The 19,578-nt window shown below is 45.3% G+C and overlaps 1 protein-coding gene across 1 annotated transcript in view; it reads left to right on the forward strand.

The window, feature by feature from the left end:
• LOC310990405 (nuclear factor 1 X-type-like) overlaps positions 1-19,578 on the forward strand; it is a gene marked incomplete at its 3' end in the record, with an annotated part of 142,426 nt that overhangs the window by 56,298 nt on the left and 66,550 nt on the right. The window contains exon 4 of the mRNA XM_083977750.1: positions 13,095-13,626. Coding sequence (XP_083833876.1) covers positions 13,095-13,626 — 532 coding nt within the window. The remainder of the gene's footprint in view (positions 1-13,094; positions 13,627-19,578) is intronic.

The following is a 19,578-nucleotide window of genomic DNA, read 5'->3' on the forward strand; positions in this document are numbered from 1 at the left end:
ACAAGCGGAAGCTGTGCTTTAACAGCATTAGTAGGGCTCTTCCTTCAGCCTGCAGCCCTCTTTGTTAACCCTATCACCGTCCCCACGCTCCTCTTCTCTGGCCCTCTTTTGTCTTCTCTTGTTGGCCTCCATATCTTTTCTTTACACTTTATGGATTTACATTTTCTGTATATTTTACTTAGCTCTCTCATTTCCTCTGTCTTTGTTAACTCTGCCCGTCTTCTCCATTTACAACTAATTTGTTAACCTTTCCTGTTTATTCAGTGACTGTGCCAACTTGTGAAAATCGCCTGTCATTGGCAGCCATAAATGACTTTCTTTTCAGTCACAGTATTAACCCTTTCTTTCTGCTTTTAGCCAGCAGTATTTATGAACCTCTCATATGCTTCAGTTCTGCTTCCACAGACCTCAAACATGCTGTTTTTGAGGCTCCATGTGACATTAATTTAATATTTTTATGTTTTAATAATTAGTATTCGTGTGATCTTAATTACTCTGATTCTGAACCGTTTCTTTTATGGATGTAGACCCCACTCTCTCCCCTTTACCTCTTTCCTTTGCTATTACGGGGCGCCGGTTGTTAAAGGAAGCTGCCAACACTAAAGAGATTTTAATTAATGTAAATAGAAGATATTTTACATATTATTTTTTAAAATTATTTTACATTATTCTTCTTTTGCCCCTTCTTGCCTTCACTCTTGGTCTTTGTCTTCCTTCTGTTCTTCTCTCTTTCTTTATCAGGGCTCGTACAGACACATACAACCACACCTCTGTCAAATATTCGCCCCTGGTTGGTGCTTTTTTCTTTTTTTTTGTCCGAGGAGGGCATGAAACAAAGTGTAGGCCTAAAGGCTGCTGAGTTTTTCCCTTCATTCGAGATCCATATACAGGGAACGACGTCAGATCATCAGGGGTTTAATTAACAACTTATGGCTGCGGCTTAAGCTCAGTTACTTGGCTAATGCAAATGGAAACGTATAAAGATAAAAAAGAATATATAGACAGGAGGCAATAAGCGGAGGGGGGTGGGGGGGGGGGGGGTGCGCAGACGTGGAGGGTGAGACAGTGGGGGTTGTGAGTTAGAGATGGCGGCAAAGCATTTGCATAAAGGGCAGGGCAGCATGCCCAATGGTGGAAAAGGTTGGCATCACGCCTTTCAGACTGGCATAGAGGGAAGACTGGAGAGAGAGACAGAGAGAGAGGGGGGGTGTAGTCAATAGTGCATCCCTTGTTCAGAAAGAGGAGGTCCCTCGCTGTTGGCAGGAGAGCAGGCTAAATCTCTAGTTTGATTGTGTGCTAGATTGCCCCTTTATTTGTCTGATTGCAAAGCGTTCAACACTGCATTAGTAGTGGGCTTTACCTTCCTGGAGTCTTTATTCAGGAGGGAGTTTTTTTCGTCTTGGCCTTGTCTGTGATTGTCGCCACACATTATGTCTACACATAGTTTATATTGTGTGCAATCAGCACGTCGGGTGAATTTTGGGAAAGTTTCTGACCTGCGAGTCTGCATTTGCCTCCACCCTTGAACTACGAGCGTCCCGCTTAAGGTTGATGACAATGTTGACTTAGCGCGATGCCATATTCAGTTGTGTTTTCAGAGATAAATACAGGCCTGGAGACGACTGCAGCGAAGGCAGCCAGTGACTCTATCTGTGTGTGTGTGTTACCTTCTGTCTGTCAGAGTCACAACACTGCTGTTCCCCTCACGCCTGCTGTGGTTCTGGTGATGTCATGGTAGAGGAGAGTGAAAGGGATGATTATTTAGCAAGGGCCTGTTATTTCTGGCCCTGGCTCCATTAGCACTGTATATAGAGTTTCGGCGCTCTCCACATCGCCGGCCACCCGTGGTCATAATGACCGCTAAGAGTGTGATGCCTGCAAACTCATTGTGACCACAAACCTTGATAACCCTTTTAATTCAGGGCTCTGTGGGCCCTAATTAACACTGCAGATGTGAAGCCGCTCTATATGTTGAATAGCTTTTAATTCTCGCTCATTTTTGCCAAAAACTCTGAAGGAACTCACTTCATAATGATGTGAGATGGAGGCAGGAAGAGGCTGCAATGAACAAATCCCTTCCTTTTTCCTTGATAAATGACGTCAATCAAGACAAACTAGGTCCTACATTTAAGAGTCCAGCATTCAAAATCATAATTGTTTGAAATTAAAGTACACAGCCTGAGAGTAAAAGCACTGGTTCTGCTGTAAAGAATGAACATATGTTATAATATATAACAATACTAGACTGTTAATACATTAACACATAGTTGGAGCAGATTGAGCTGAGTCTTTCTAACTATTTGACAATTTATAGACATACAATACATTGTATTTAAAGCCCCAGTATGTAACTTATTTGGCTTTTTATTAGCAAAAATAAAATATTGCTTTCATAAATACGTATTTCACTGAAGTGGAATCACACCCGCATACAAATGAAAGCTTTCTCGTACCTTAGAATGAGTTGTTACAAGTCGTTACAAATATACAAGGGGGGGCGCACTGAACCGAGGCGGCCATGTTGCATCGCCATTTTTTACGTTGAGTGGCAGCGTGACCGTAGGTAACCACGGAAACTCAGCGGAGCTGTGGGCTCGGCCTGTTAAAACTGTCACCACTGTGTAGTGTGAGGAAGGACGGAGGCACTGGTGTTGCATTCAGGTGCAGTCAGGCAGACGGCCGTCGGCAAACCAACCGATGTCATTTTACTCCACCAGAGAAAGACGGTAAAACAATACCACATCACCATGACAACATATTGTCAGGCCTGTATTGTTTTGCCTCGTGCTGGCGGACCACTTGTTTATCCTGTTACATGCAGCGTCTGTTGTCTGTCTGACGTCTGCCCGATTTCACGTGAATGCAACATCAAGAATACGTTCAGATATGCAACCGCACCGCTAGATGGGGGGAATTCCTACATACTATACCTTTAATGATTTTTTTTTTAGATATAAAGTCTTAACTAGAACAGCAACTCTTAAATGGAGCTCTTAAATAAATGTGGTGAGGTGTTTGTGTAACGTAGAATAAAATGGAATGGTGAAAGATGGTACATCAGAAAATCATATTGTTTTAATAGGCCAAAGAAAAATGAGACAGAATATGTAAGAGAAACTGTTTACTGAAACAACAGGATTCCCTCACTGTAAGGGAAAGGTTTGCAGTTTTCCAAAGTAAAAGTGTTTCCATATGAAGACTGAGACAGGTTAGTCCTGTTGTAATCATCCCTCCTCTTCTTATTGGTCATTAAAAGATCACTTCCTAATGCGAGTGAAGGGAAATTGTACATCTTTAGCAGAGCTGATTAGAGGAGCTGGAAAATGAAGTTCAGGTGAAAAGGTGACCTTTCACTTTAAGATTGTGTATTGTCATGCGGTTTAATGCTCTATAATGGTATATAATCTAACATCAAAGGCTGTAGGAGTGTTAATGTAGTGCTTTGTGCGCTCTCGTAAATCAGAGCGGACCCAAGCGCCGCGCACCTGGTGAGAGGAGGGAGGAGACCGAGCTGCATTTCTCATTAATGACACAAAGCTCAAACCTTTGCAGGAGCAAACAGTGAAACTGATCATTTATTGCGGTGTTGCAGGGACTCAAGTGGATTTCTGTCAGATTTCCTCAAGGACAACCAAACTGTTTGCAGTCAGGTTTACCTTCAAACGCCGGCTTTCTGCTCCGGTGCAAAACACGTCTCGGGCATGAAAAGCACAACCATGTTGTTTCAACTCACTTTCCTCTCCCAGCAGTGTGTGAAAGGCCGACTTTTGTATTTCACACTCATCTCTTTGAAAAGAGGAGTAAAGCCCTACAGCTTTGTTAAGCGGCAAGTTAACACATGAACCTGAGGATCCTTTTCATTTTCAGGCCGTGTTGAAATTCAGTTTCTGCAGAGGGATCTGTGCATGAGAGCGACTGTGGTGTAACATCCCTCTGCTTTGAGCCTATTGATAAATCAATGTGCTTGTAATTCTCTGTGATGTATGTCAACCAGGCCCCGTCCGGATCAAAGATAACGTGGCATGGAGCGAAGGCCACCAGAAACTCGCTGCTCATAATGTTGGAAAATGATGTCATATCTCATTTCTAGCATTTCATCAAAAATGTATTACCTTCCATCAAACCAAAATAGGAATGCTGGATCAAAGAGAATGAATTTGCTAAATGCATTTCTTTGTTGCAGGCCAGGCGCACCATGTTTACTGATTACAGAGCTGGTTTCTACCAGGGTAGAAAATTAACACCCGCCACCAGCCAAATGCTGCTAAAAGCTGGCTGCTTTTTCTAAGTTTGTCTCCTCTACCAAACAGTTTGGCAGGCGCGTTATTTGGATCTTGGTGGGCAAGATTGTGTATTTATCTTTTTTTTTTTAAGTATTTTTTTTCCTCCTCAATTTTACCAGTTTAAACAGTTCGATTCAAATCTATAAGAGCTGAGGCGAAAACATCAAAACAACAAAAAGTTGTAATGTGGTTGTCGTCGGTATCTCCGTCACTCGGCTCAGCCTGCACTGGCAGCAGTGTGAGCAGCAGTAGTGTGTTGGCTGGCACAGTGAGAAAACACTCAGTCATGGCTGTTGTGGTGCTGAGTCGGCCTGTCCCGGCACGGCCACTCACTCACGTGCACACACACATACACACATATATACACACACACACACACACATTAGTGAGACGCAGGGCGGTTCCTCCATCCAGCAGCACATTCTTTCTAGACAGCGGCAGGCGGCTGAGGGAGGAGGGCTTTTTGTGTGTACGTGCAGCGCTTGTGTGCGTCAGGCAGCACTGAGGTCAGCTCTGATGGTGTAGGTGAGTCCAGAGCTGCAGCGTGATCCATCTCAGAGACCGCCGTGATGATCACTACCACACGGCTGCGTCCAGCTTGGATGTATAATATATGTCAGTGTCCCCCCCCCCCCCCCCCCCCCCAGCTCATCAATACCACCGTCTTCATCCAAGAACGTCTGCACGTCTCAACACGCGTTCCACCTCCTCGGGCAGGAACAAATGTTAATTTATGTGAAATCACGAAAGAGAATCACAAAAACACAACAACAGCAGCAGCAGCACAGAACCTGCAATGTGCTTTTCTCCTGTGAATTCACGTCTGTGTTGCGTAGTTTAGGGGTTTTTTGTGAGTGTGTGGACCTGCTGGTTCCAGGCCCCTCCGTGTTTGTGTGGAGCAGCCTGCTGACAGTTGTAACCGACCAGCGGCCCGACACCGTTGGTGGTTTTTTAAAGGGGTCTGGAGCAGAAACCAGTCGGCTCCAGACCCAGAGAGGTTCGGAAGGGCCCAGTTGTGTTTTGCAGTGCAGCCAGGCAGCAGAGCCCCTTTTGTGGGACTGGAATGTGCCGTGCGTGCCTCTTCCTCGGCTGGTCCCCACCCCCACACCCCTCCAACACCCCCCTCACATACACACGGGCCCACCCTGGGCACGTTAGCACGCAGCCACCACAAATTGCTTGCAGATTTTTCACACATAGTAACGTGCTGGTTTGTAAACTCAGATAAGTGCAACCGACGCAGGGCGCCGAGCTCCGTGGATCTTTACGCATCACTTGCTCGCCACAGAGTGCGGGGACTTTTTCCCCCTGTCTTTAAATTTTAATCCTGTGTGTGTGTGTGTCCTACCCCCCCCGCCTGTTTCTAATGATTAACAGGAATGATTACTGTGTGTGATAGCTATGGAGGGTCATGTGGCAGCCACTGTAGCTTGTTCTGATTACAGTACAAAACCACAGCCAGGCTAAAGAAGACATGCTCTCTGCAGCATCCTGGGATGGGTTTGGTTACCATGGGACCAAACCAGTGGACACACCTGCTACCTGCTGGTCTGGACCTTCTCCAAATGGTGATGTTAGAAAGTTTTTCGTGATTTGGAAGAAACTCTCTATGAGTTTGAAAATGATATGAGCCTGGTTTTTAATAAACATCCACTTAGATGAATGAAAGGCTTTGTTTTTTTTAGGAGTTTACTGATTACCTTCACCTCCACCATCCTCTATGACTGAATCTCCACCTGTCTCCTCCTCCGCCCTGGCTCTCTGTCAGCGGTCGGAGCCGAGGTCAGGGGGAGCCGGTGTCAGGCTCCGTCCGGGGTCAGGGACACTCGGTTGGGCATGAGAGGACGGAGCTGAGCCCCAGCAGCACAGAGCCACACTAATGAAGGGCCAGGCGGCTGGGAGGCCCTCGGGTTATGCAGACCGTGGTTTAATTGGTCTAATGAGATGCAGCATGGCCTCAGCGAGGTCATCTACCGCAGGACAGAGGAGGACAAAGCAGGGCGGAGAGGCCTGCCGCTGGGTCAGAGACAGGAAGAGACTTTTATCACGGCCCGAGTTTGGTTCGTGTTTCTGGAGTTAAACATTTATGAGTGATATAGACAAATCATGTCAATTGTTCATGTTCTGGGAAATCAAAGGGGCTGAAACTGTTTAGATGATCAATGTTGGTTGGGAAACAAAACATTCAAGCAAAGATTTATCATAACAAAAAAAAAGCATTTTACTGTGCCAACATTTTGATTATTTGGCTTAAGGATCTGGACTTTACAGCAAAGCTCACTCTTACCTCCATCATTTCCTGGAAAGTCTGTCGTTGTTGCCTGTAGAAAATAAAACAAAGGGATACTCCTAATTGTTCTGTCATTTAATTTGAACACATTTTATTGGCCTTCATGTGGCATGTATTTAGTGATTTGATGACAGACTTTTACTTTGTACAGACAGGGCAGCTTCCTGCTTCCTGCCTTATCAGATTTATTTATTTACGGTCGTATTTTCATTCAGCATGCAAATATGTGAGAAAACAGAATAAGTATATGAGCTAAGTGATTTTTCCAACACCCAATAGACCTGCTCTATATTACACATAGAACCAAAGCTAATTTTGAACCAGAATTAAAACATCACTCATTAGCAAAAATATTTATTCATTGTTTCTTCATCTTTTTCCAATAAGATACAATAAAATGCAAATTGTTCTGGCGTTAAAAAGCCTAATGGCAACAAATAATTGGTCATAATAGGATGATTTTTGAAGGCTATTCATGCAAAGTAATAAAAAAAAAATCAAGATATCAGCTCTATTTGAAATGATGGATTGTTTAAGAGATTAAAACGCAGAGGGTCTCGCAGGCGCAGTGAGGAATCAAACTGGGTTTTTCAGAGTAAAAGAACCTTTTCTCTCCTCGCTGAAAGAGTTAATCTGAAGTTGGCAGCCAACTCCACAGTCTCGGTCAGACGTGCGGAGAATTGAAAAATAACGGACTTGAAAATCATTTCTTTTGTCTTTGTAGTCATAGACTGTTTAGACTCAGCTGAAGGGATTGGTTAATGTTAAAGAATGAAATCGACGGTTTTGCAGTGGAAGACCTGTGTGGATCTTTGACTTTTTATAATTATTATAATTATTAGAATGAATACAGATTTTAATATTTTGGTTTGTTTATTTCAAATAGGCTCACACCTTCGTTTAAATAATAGTAATAATGATTCATAAAAAAATCTAACAAAACAGGTTCATCCATGCTTTAACACAGCCAAAAAATAAATAAATAAAAGACCTCTCGCAGTATCACGGGTCATTTAGGGTCTTAGGGGAAAGTGCGGCTCGTTTGCTCGACAGACTCCATTTTCAATACATATTTGCATGTTTTTCGTGTTTCCTCTGCTAATATTAATTGACGGCGGGGTTTGGTAACAGTGCAGCACAAATGTCGCTGGCGGGAATACCAGCCCATCTTTTTTTCTTTCTTTCTTTCTTCTTCTTCTCCTCTCCAGCTCTTTTCATTCCCATGTTATTCCTGGCAGGCTGCGTGGATGATGTCTTCACTAACCCTTTTTTTTTTTAAGTATTTATATTTTAAGTGCCCTATGAGAAGAGGGAGAGAGGAGAGAGAAAAAGGAGAAGTGATGGTGCATTTTTAATTGTCTTGGCTTGAGTTTGTCGTCCTGTTAGCGGGGCCTGGATGGTGTTTGAAGGGAAGCAGCCAGAGACACATGATGGTGGAAAATAATCCATGACTTTAATTGGGTGAATATCGGTCTATTAGTCGTTTTTTTCTTTTTCTTTTTCTTTCTTTCTTTACTTTTTTATTTTTTATTTTTTTTTAATTTCATCTCTGAAAATCATGACCCACAATGCACCAGGCGCAGAAGCAGCCCCAGAGTGCTGATTTATTTATTTATTTTCCTGAGGTTTTTTGAGGTGAAGGTGATGAGGCACAGGAAGCAGGTGAGCAGGTGTAACCCTCCGCCCTAGTCACCGGTTCAATCAGTGGGCGGGACAAAAAAAAAGATAAAATAGCGGAAATAACAAAATAGCGGAAATAACGGCAACAGCTCCGACTGCTAATTGATAATAAACCCGAATTAAAGCTAAAGGCCAAGCGCATTTGGCCTTAATTTAATTTCCAGGTAAGGAGATTAACACCGGAGACACCTACTACGATGGGTTTATGCTGCTTGATAACCTATGCCTCTTAGTGTTTGAACACAGCCACCTGAACTGAGACAATATAGGCCCAGTGTGGCGCAGCAGATAGTGCAGACATGCAAATCTGCAGCGTGGCTCACCCACGGAGAGTCTGAATGAGCGTCTCTCCTCCCTCCAGGTTTTGGCAGTTTTCACAGATTCTGCATAACAGTTATTCCTGGAAAATAAATATGTGACTTTTTCAGCCCATGGAAGGCAAATAGCATAGCTAAGGAAAATGACTTAAACCCCCTTGTAGTCAAATTCCAGTGACATTTGAATGGTGGTTTATTTGCATCTTGGCAGGGTCAAGCAGAGAGCTGTCGTTCTTATTGAAAAGCAGTCACACAGGCAGCACATTCAAGTGCCAGTTATCTGCTCCTGCTAAGTTTCTGTTGCTGCAGGTGGCGAAGGAAGCAGGGCTCTCTACCTGACACACACACACACACACACACACACACACACACACACACACACACACACACACACACACACACCTATGCCACAGTGAGGTTTGTGTGTAAGCCCCGGCTTCCTTTGTTGCGTTATCTAACCACATATCAAACTTTGGCGGCGGTCAGTGACACACAAAGGCGTGTGTGTGTGTGTGTGTGTGTGTGTGTGTTGTGAGCAGATGATGGGTCAGAGCTGGTGTTTCTTTAGGCTGATGTTCAGGACTGTTTGGAGAGAGAGAGGCTGTGACGTCTGCTGGCTGTTTGAGTGCCTCTGCCTTTTGTTTGTGTATTTGCAGTTTAGCTTTGATTTAACACACGTTGAGCGACCTTGGTCAGTAGTTTAAACGTAGACTTCCTCTTCAGCCTCGTCATCCTCCTCCTCGCCACGTCTCGTTGCCTGTTGGATGCTGTGGCCTCACCTGAGGGCGCTTTTCTTTTCTTTCTTTCTTGAAACAGGAAGAGAATTTTATGAATTCAAATTGATGAATCATTTTTCACAATCCCACTTACCCATTCTCTGTTGTCAATTGTGCATCAAGAGTTGCCTTTTTATCATTTAAACAGCTCAAGGTGTCATCAGTTTTTTTTAAAAACCAACTTAAGAAATATTCAGTTCATCATCACGCATTATGAAAAAAAAAAGCATCAAATCCTCATGTTTGAGAAGTTGGAATAAGATTATTTGTGATTCTTGATTTAAAGGTCCAGTATGTAAAATGAGGGGGAAACGGTGACATCTAGCATTCCAATTCTGTTATTTATCTATTACAAATTTCTATTATTTATTTATGAATGTGAATCTCATGAAACATGATCTCTGGTTGGCTGGATTTTCCATTCAGTACAAACATGGCGGCGCAAGATGGCGACACTCCAAGCAAGACCCATGCTATCCACCTTTTTCCGAACATCAAAAACGTAAGCCGGTTTTGCTCCTCTGGTGTTTACGTTTCCATGGTTTCGGTAGTCACGGTAAATGCAGGGTTTTTTTTTTTTTTTCAATGAAAATTAGTAAAAGGCATGGATCATCACACCAGCTTTTAACAATGGATATCACACAAATTGACATCCGTGTTAAAAGCCAGCATTAATAGATCCATGCGTTTACCGCAACTATGACAACGACTGAAAACCATGGAAACGTAAACGTACAATTCCACTGGAAATGCAAATACGGCTTCCGGTTTTGACCATAGATGAAGTTTGGAAAAAGGTGGATATGTATAAAAGAAGAATTATAAGGCTATGAAAACCAAACAGATTTTATTTTATAGCGATTATACACTTATTTTTTGGTAGTAGGCTATATTCAGATTTTGCCAATAAACTTTGACAAATATTACACACTGGACCTTTAAAACCTACAAGTCAACTGTTGGTGTTTTCTGTCAATGGACTGATGGACTCCCGGCTCTTTCCCTCTGCAGCAGCGGATGAAGCCTGTGTGTGATATTATAGCTGCTGCTGCATTGGCAAGAGTTGTGGATGTTGACAGCGGCGCCGTGAACTGAGCAATCACATGATTTCTCTATAGGATGAACGACGTGTGTGAGTGTGTGTGTGTGTGTGATTGAGCAGCCTTCAGACGAGCTGTCTGCAGAGCAGGTGCAACCTGAATGACATGCTTCTCCATGAGGCAACATGGCAGCCGCCGCCGCCGCCATCGCTCCCCGACCCACCGAACGCCAAAAAAATAAAAAAGCCCTCTCCTGGGGGAGAGAGTCGGGTAGGAAGGCGGAGAGCACATTTTTTTTTGGGGGGGGGGGGGGGGGGGGGTTTGGTGTGGGAGACATTTCCCTGCTCCTGCTGACCGTTAATCCTCTAATGAAGCTAATTCTGCCTCCTCTAACTCTGCTGCCTTCCCCCTGTAACATTCTCCAACCATCTCTGCGTTTTGTGCGTCTAAATGATCTCGTCAGTCAGTGTGTGTGTGTGCAGTCGGAGGAGAGAGTGTGTGGTTCTTTGTTTGCTGTGGTAAAGCCATGAGCAGCTGCCGGTGGTGGGGTCTGGAGGGATTCTGAAGCTGTGTGTCCTCTCTCTGCCATCCTCTGCCAAGGTGGCATTATGCAAGCAGGGAGAGAGAGAGAGGCAGAGGCGCGCAGAGGAGGGGCGGGGGTTTGGGTCTGTGTGTGTTTGGGGGGGGGGGGGGGGGGGGCAACGGCGGCCATAGTAAAGATGGAGGCAGGCTGAGGGCTGCTGGGATTGGTGCAGGAGAAGACTTGCTCCCCTGAACTTTGCCTCCGTGTCAGAGTGGAACTTGTCGATTTGGCAAATTGTGCAGCGTCGGACAAGGCTGCGCGCTCTCGTACTCCCACCTGCTCCCCCCCCCCATCTCTCTCTCTCACTCTCTCTCCGGCGCGCTCTCGCTCTCTCTCCCTCTCATTGCCACTACACCCCCCCACCCCTTCCCCACCTCCCCCCACCCCTTCCCCACCCTCTCCTCTTTCTCTTTTCCCTCCCTTTCAGCTCTTGAAGCTAACGCATTGGCTGGGCTACAGGCATCTTGTTGCCAAATAGGTGGGCCCTACTCGTGTTGGCAAAGGCTCAAGCAATGGTTAGGGAAAGAACGCGGAGAGGACGAGAGACGGCGAGCGAGAAACAGAAAGAGAAAGAGAGAGAGTTGGAGAGAAAAGGGGAAAAAAGAAGCAGCACTCGGCTTTGCCAGCGGTCGTATGCGCTCGTCCAACATTGATTCGGCTCTCTCTATTTTTTTTTTCTCCCTATTCTGTGCTCTGCTCTCCCTGGCCCCCCCATCTGTGTGTGTGTGCGTGCGTGTGTGAGTGTGTGTGTGTGTGTGTGTGAGTCTTGCGCCGGGCCCAGGGATCAGAACAGACACCACTACTAATTACACTTTGCCAAGGATTTTTTTTTTAATTTTTGGAAAGCACAAAGGACTGTTTATTTTAAGTGCATCTCTCCCTGTTGTTAAAGTTCTTTTTTTTCCTCCCACAGTGCAAAACTGTTAACATTTCTATTTTTACCTTTCCTTTTTTTTTTTTTTGCTACAAGTTTTGAATCTGTCTTTTTTGTCATTTTGAGCTTGTGTCTAATGAGCTGCTGGCTGTGATCCTTCTGCAGTCAATTTTTTAGTTTCTAAAAATCTTGGGGTTTTTTGTTTTGGTTTTAAACTTTGGCCCACTGTTTTTTAGTGAGCAACATATTCTGCTAATTATTTTTTTTTAGAGCCCCCCCCCCCCTTCCCAAGTTTTTTTTTTTTTTTTTTCATCTGCTAATTCTCCATACCCTGCCAAACCAGCACTTGCTTTACATTGGGGAGCGCGGGAGGAAAAAAAAAAAAAAAAACTGGTGCAGGAGATTTTTTTTTTCACTTTAAACGCTGTGCCAAATTTATGATGAGAGTGCAAAATGGTAACTACCAGGCCGTCTGTCTTCCTCTTGCAGTGTGGTTTTCTGTGGTGATTTCTGTCTGCTTTCAGTTTGTTGTGGAAATGTGAGTCTGGTTGGAGCTCCCTTTGCATGGTAGCAGAGATAGGAAATGGTATGGCTGATCTTTTAGCAGCACATTTCAACAGTGGTCTTGTGGCGGCAAAGCTTGGCGGTGGTGAGCGACCGGTGTGTGGCAACCCTGGCACAGGAACGCTGTGGCGAGATCTGGGCTTTGTTGCCCAGAGATATGTAGTGAAGGTATTATGGTACAGCAGAATAACTTCTCTTTTTACAGCAGAAACACGGGGAGCGCAACTTGGCTCAGCTTTTCAGTCGCTTTTTGGATTTTGAATCCATTGTATTTTGTTTGTATTTGTGGTCTTTGTGTTTGTGAAAGCAGACGCTTTGCATTATACCGTTGCATCTTACAGTTAAGATGAATTTTCCTGTTATTTGCTGCATGTTTATTTACATTTGATCTGCATGCCAATAATTATGAAATACATTATTTTAGTTTTAGAATATTTATTCTAGTAGCTTTTTGGAATTTAAATATTTTAATAAGCTATAATTACATTTTAAACTAGCATGTAATTATGATAATTTTGATAACATTTATAACTGTATTATGATGCATTTTACTACACTTTATTACTTTATTGCCTCTTCTACAGAAAAAAAAGAATTCTCATTAAAGATGTGCATGCTCTCTTTCAAAGTAAAAGCCTCCCTCAGCCTTCTAACAGCACGTCCGTCTCTCCCCCTCTCTCCCACCAGGATGAATTTCATCCCTTCATTGAGGCCCTCCTCCCCCATGTCCGTGCCTTCTCCTACACCTGGTTCAACCTGCAGGCCCGTAAGCGCAAGTACTTCAAGAAGCACGAGAAGAGGATGACCAAGGACGAGGAGCGCGCGGTGAAGGACGAGCTGCTGGGGGAGAAGCCAGAGATCAAGCAGAAGTGGGCCTCGCGCCTGCTGGCCAAGCTCCGCAAGGACATCCGGCCCGAGTTCCGCGAGGACTTTGTGCTCACCATCACGGGGAAGAAGGCGCCGTGCTGCGTGCTGTCCAACCCCGACCAGAAGGGCAAGATCCGCCGCATCGACTGCCTGCGCCAGGCCGACAAGGTGTGGCGCCTGGACCTGGTGATGGTCATCCTGTTCAAGGGCAGCCCGCTGGAGAGCACGGACGGAGAGCGGCTGGTCAAGTCGCCGCAGTGCTCCAACCACGGCCTGTGTGTCCAGCCGCACCACATCGGAGTGACGGTGAAGGAGCTGGACCTCTACCTGGCCTACTTCGTCCACACACCAGGTATGTGGACAGACACACACACACACACACACACACACACACACACAGGTCAACGTGTGATGTGTCACAGATGAGACCCTGCCCTTTACCATGTACCAAGCAGAGGCCGTGCCAAGGCTTCCAGAAACACACAGGACAGAGATAACCACATTTAAAGGGACAGTCTGCGCTCCATCAGCGCTTTAAAAAAAACCAAAAGCCCAGTTTTTTCCGATCGATGTTTCTATCTGGTTTAAAGAGATTCTGAGAATTCGACAGTCAGGCTTAAAACCTGTGTTTACCTAGAGATATGTTTGCGCTGGTACATTTGTTCAAGTATTTGTGTGCAAATTTGTCTAAATCCAAATGTGCATGTTTTCCGGTGCCATCTGTAAACAAAAGCATCTGCAAACCTGTTTATCTGCGTGTGCATGCGTGTGCCTACGTGTGCGTGTGTGAGGCCGTTTGTCATGTGTCTGTAATCCATGTGTGTGTTATTGTGAGATTGGTGTGTGTCCATACAGCAGTGTATTGTGTGTGTGTGTGTGTGTGTGGTGGTCTGGAGAGCGCAGTGACAGCTGGCCCAGTCCCAGATAGTTCAGGAGGCAGGGAGAGTCACACACACACACACACACACACACACACACACACACACACACACACACACACACACACACACACACACACAAGCTGAGACTTCTCTGGTTGTGACAGCTCTGCTCTTCTGCTTCCTTCATGTTCTGTGCTGTGTGTGTGTGTGGAGTTAAAATAGAGGTGGTGAAAATGTTGTGGTGTGATGTGTTTACAAACCTACAGGAATTCTTGTGTCAGGGCAGCGATCCACGCTGTGAAATGGAATAGCTGGAATTTCCACTCATTTTACAGTGACAGAAGCTCAGTGGGGAAAAATAGATATTTCCATAATTTCATTTCACACTAAATCCAAGTGCAAGTGAATCATTGTCTTGCAAAATAGAAATATTAATTCTTAATTAACATAGAATTAATATTAACTGTTTTATTACTTTTGTAAAAAAAAACAAAAAAAAAAAACATTTAGAAAAGAAATGTAACAAATGTAAAAAAAAAGAAAAAAAAAAGAACGTTAGATTTAGTTTGAATCAGCTGAGGGAGTTTAAATTCAATATTAGGCGTTTGCTCTCCAAAGAACACTGCAGTAATACCCCAGTAATTATCAGAGCTGTTATTCATTACAAATAATCCACTGCCAGCACAGCTCCATCTTCACCAAACACATACATGTGAAAATGTGTCTTTAATCCAGTCTCATATATAAAACAGCAGAGTTAAATAATAACACTCCTGTCTGTTAGATGATGAACTTAATTCTGTCCACACTCTGGCTTCGTTTCCATTTCATCACAGTTATTATGACTGGTCATCGTTACATTTATCTGTAGCTCCACCTCATGATCCAGGTGTTTGCAGGTGGAAACACACTCTCCCTCTCTCTCTCTCTCTCTCACACACACACACACACACACACACACACACACACACACACACACACACACACACACACACACACACACACACACACACACACACACACACACACACACACACACACACACACACACACACACACAGAGCTACAGACCCTGTCCTCTGCCCTTTCCACTGTTCTCTGGGTTCTCTTACCCCAGACTGGCATACAGTTCGCGGGCCTTAATGCTGCTGGCTGGCAGGGCGGTGCAGCGTTCCTCTGTGACAGCGCCCCATGCCAGGCTCCTTTCAGCCCAGTGTGTAACTCTGCTTGAGTTTGCGGGGCCTCCGTGAGCGCCTCTTCCTGTTCCACAATGCGCCGTGGCGAACCGCGGCTCAGATTAGCTCCCAGCGCAGCCTGGTGCCCCTCGGAGTAAAGCCTTTTTTTTACTCGCTGCCAGAATCCAGCAGCTCCTCACCCCCGTACATAACACTCGGCTTCGCCTTCATCTCTCTCTGCTTTCCGTGCACCACATTTGGATTTCCTTTTGTACATATATGATCATTCTTTTCTATAAATCTGTTTCAGATGTTGTCGCTGCTTTTTCAGCGATGCTTTTACTGATCATGTGCCTGTTTTTTTTTGTTTAGTTTTTTTTCCCCTCCTCTTTTTTAATCCTAGAAGCTTTTTGCTCAATCATAAATTAAGATTCATTTTATCACAGCTTCTTGCTTGTGGCTTAAAAAAGTCAAACGCTGCTGTGGGAGGGAGACTGATTTCCTGATTCTGCTCATCTTTTCCACAGCCGTCTGTGCAGCACCTCACACATACAAACCAGAAAACAGAGAGAGAGAGAGCGAGAGAGAGAGAACATTAGGAAATAAGCAAAATAAAAAAACAAACAGCAACATCCACCTTCCCAGGCTCAGACTGCTGCGTGTTCCAGGAGGCAGCGGCGGGGTTAAGCAGAGTTTACAGAGGACAGACAGACAGTGGCTCCATTCTAACCTTTGGGGTGGCAGCGTTACACTTTTATTCTTAGCTCCATTCCAGGGTGTCTGTGTCTGCGGAAGCTATCAGTTGCCAGGCCTGATGATTGGACCGCAGCCGTCTCTCTCCCGCCTTGTCCCCACCGCCGCGTTTCACTTCTCTTGTCCCATTGATGTCACCGTCACCAGCTGCAAGAGGAGGGAGGGGGGGGGGGGGGGGGGGCTCTGCTTTCAAGCAGCTTTGATTGACAGAACAGGAGATATACACACATACACACACACACACACACACACACACACACACACACACACACACCAAACCCCCTCCTCTGTTTCTGCTTCCCTACAGTACAGTATGTGTCTCTGCTTTTGTCCAATTATAGACCTGGGCCCTTCCAGGCTGGGACAGATCAAAGCAGCTGTTCTCAGATCTGCACTTCTGCTCTGCAGCTGCAAAGCAAGCTTCCTCCACCCAGAAGAGTCTGATCAGTTTCTTTTGACAACTACCTGGCTACACACACACACACACACACACACACACACACACACACACACACACACACACACACACACACACACACACACACACACACACACACACACACACACACACACACACACAGTGCATGATATAACATAATTGTTGTGGACTGATCAGAGTCGTGTGGTTCATTTTCTTTTCACTGACTCTGCTGCATCTGATGATGATGATGATGATGATGATGATGATGATGATGATGATGATGATGATGATGATGGTTCGGGGATGTGCAGGAAGTGAGAGAGATAGCGCGAGAGACTGGGGGGGTTCTTATCCCATCTTTGATCACACATGTCTGGCTCAGCAGTGGGTTGGGTGCCCCCCCCCCCCCCCCCCCCCCCAGAGACCCCAGAAGATCAGGTCATGTTTTTTGGAGGCGACGTGTTCCATATTTATTTGTGGGTCTGACGAAGCCGCGCGGTTCCAGCATTAGTCATGTTGTTGGAGGCCGAGCCGCCTCATACGGCTTCCATTACTCTACGCTGTTATGATGAAAAGATGTTCCATATCTGTTCTCTGCGCTGGAGAACAGCGTCTGGGCCAGGTCCCAAAGCCAACTGTGTGTGTGTGTGTGTGTTTTTATATATATGCGTGTCTGTGTCTGTGTGTGTGTGTGTGTTGGATCAGCACTGTGCCGCTGTGGCGCATCGAAGACGTTCATTTATCGATGCGTCTGTGTGCACAGTCCCGACGTTACAAACGGCCCAGACAATATCTTTTAATGAGGACGAACAAAGAGAGGGATGGACAGGGAGACAGGGAGACAGACTGAGAGACTTCACGCCTTCACGTCACACTAATCCATCACACACATCTTATCTGCTTTGCCCAATATCCCGAGCTTCAAAAGGAGGTAACGTTATCAGATGCAGTTACATAATGAAGAGGGGAGCAAACAGGACACGAGTGGGATTTGTTTTTTACACACCAACATATAAACGTGTGTGTGTGATGGGTTTGCAGTGGCTTCACACCGTGGCACTGCTTTCTGTGCAGTCAGAGCCGGCGATGTAACGGTTGTGGGCCGTGGGGTCATGTTGTCCCGTCAGGCTCTGAGTGTTTCCAGAAGAAGAAGAAAAGAGAGAATCATAATGATTAAAAAAAAATCACTCTACACGTCTCTTCTTCTTTTCCTTGGCTGCGCACGTCTGTGCCGAGCAGAGATTTCTGGACGGGGGAGCAGAGCGGTGCTCCAGCGTTCTGGCACCGGGCCGTAATCCGGCCGACAGAGAAACAGAGAGCGTCGGCGCCGAGGGAGCCACATTCATCTGGTGTGAAAAACACTGCTGCTGCCACACTTTCAACGGAAACTTCCTTACGCTTTGTTGTCATTTGAAATAATGTGCCCAATAAAGTTTGAGCTTGGGCGACCCCCCCCCCCCCCCCCCCCTCCACCCTCCTCTCATGACGGGACAGCGGCAGTGACACGGAGGCTCGGGGCCTCCAACAGCTCCAGCTTGGCCCGTTTTCAGACACTCCGGTTTTTCCAGTTGCTTTTTTTTTTTGCACTGCGTGTGTGTGTGTCGGAGAAGGAGGGAAAAAAGAAGAGTGGTGTGTGCGGAGTGTAAGGAATCGCTGGTAAACAGATGATGGGGAGCTTCCAAATGAATGAGTGAAAAGGCGGCAAAGCGTTCCACTGACATGGTCCCCGTGGTCCGCTCCGACCCTCCTCCCTCTGACCTCCCTCGCAACTTTTCCAGCACTCTATAGGTCCGACCGCTGAGAAAAAGAGGCTCTGCGGGTTTGGTAGCGGGCCAACCCGCTTCTTATTCACTGTAATTATCCAGTTTAGTGACTAAAACTGGGAAAAGATACACAAAAGACCGAGTATATGATTGAATTAAGTCTCATTTTGAAAGAAAGGTCAGATCTTAGCTCTGCAAATAGAAAAATTCCTTGTACCAGAAAGTGCCTATTGTGGGCAACATGGATTAGCTTTATTTCCTAATTTCACTGTACAGTGATTTTTAATTATTTGTGTAATTAAGGTTAATAAATAAATGTTATGGTGTCTCTGCTAGCAATTCAGCTCAGCGCTGTGCACTATTTTCCCCATTATAACAGAATTTTTTTTATCAAGAATACGCATAAATACAACATGGATGAATATAGTAAACACTTGTAATAAAATAAACAGGATTTATTTCACGATATTCCTGAGCAGACTTTGAGAACAAAACAATAGGAGCACAAAATAACACGCACGCTTTCCCCCGAGTTTCTTTGTGTATTATTTTTGGTCTCTGACACCGTCTCGTTTCTAGTGTGAGAATCTGCGTGACCGGTTGCCGTCTTCCTCTGTACAGGCGCCAGGCCTGAAATCTGTCTGTCCCCCTAAAAACATACGTACCCCGGCACAGGAGGAGCGGCTTGGCTCCTCCGCTGCCTGAGCCGAGGGGCAAAGAGCAGGAGGAGAGGAGAGCAGAGGAGAGGAGAGGAGAGTGTCTTTTTTTATTTTTTTCTCCCTGGGCCGGGTTCCCAGCAGCACAGATTCTGATCGGTCCGCCTCGTGCCTTGTTCCCTCGGTCCAGTGGAGCAGAGCACGGGGAGACTGCCCTGTAATTGGGACAGCTCTTTCCATACGGAAAACCGGGACGGAACGCCGCGACACCGCCGCGGACAGACCCCCCCCTTTCTCTCTCTCTCTTTCTCTTTCTGTGTGTGTGTGTGTGTGAATTTTTATTTAAAACCAAACTCAAAATGAGCAATTATTCACAAACAAAATCCTCTTACATAAAACAGCCCAAATAAAATCCTTGAAACCGAAAAACACTAATAATGAATAGATGAATAAATATCTCCCTTTAATTTTCCCCTCTGCTGTATTTACTCTGCCGTTTAATGCTAATAAACGTCAGTCACTGCTGTTAGGATGATATTGAGCGCTGATATAAAGTAAAAAGAAAAGCGTAGAATAAAGATGATGCAAAATGCCATGGTGAAAACAAAGAGAGAGGGAGGGCAGATATTCAGGCTAGTGGGGCTGGTTGGCAGCG

Source organism: Trachurus trachurus (genome assembly GCF_905171665.1).
Source record: "Trachurus trachurus genome assembly, chromosome: 8".
Taxonomy (NCBI): domain Eukaryota; kingdom Metazoa; phylum Chordata; class Actinopteri; order Carangiformes; family Carangidae; genus Trachurus; species Trachurus trachurus.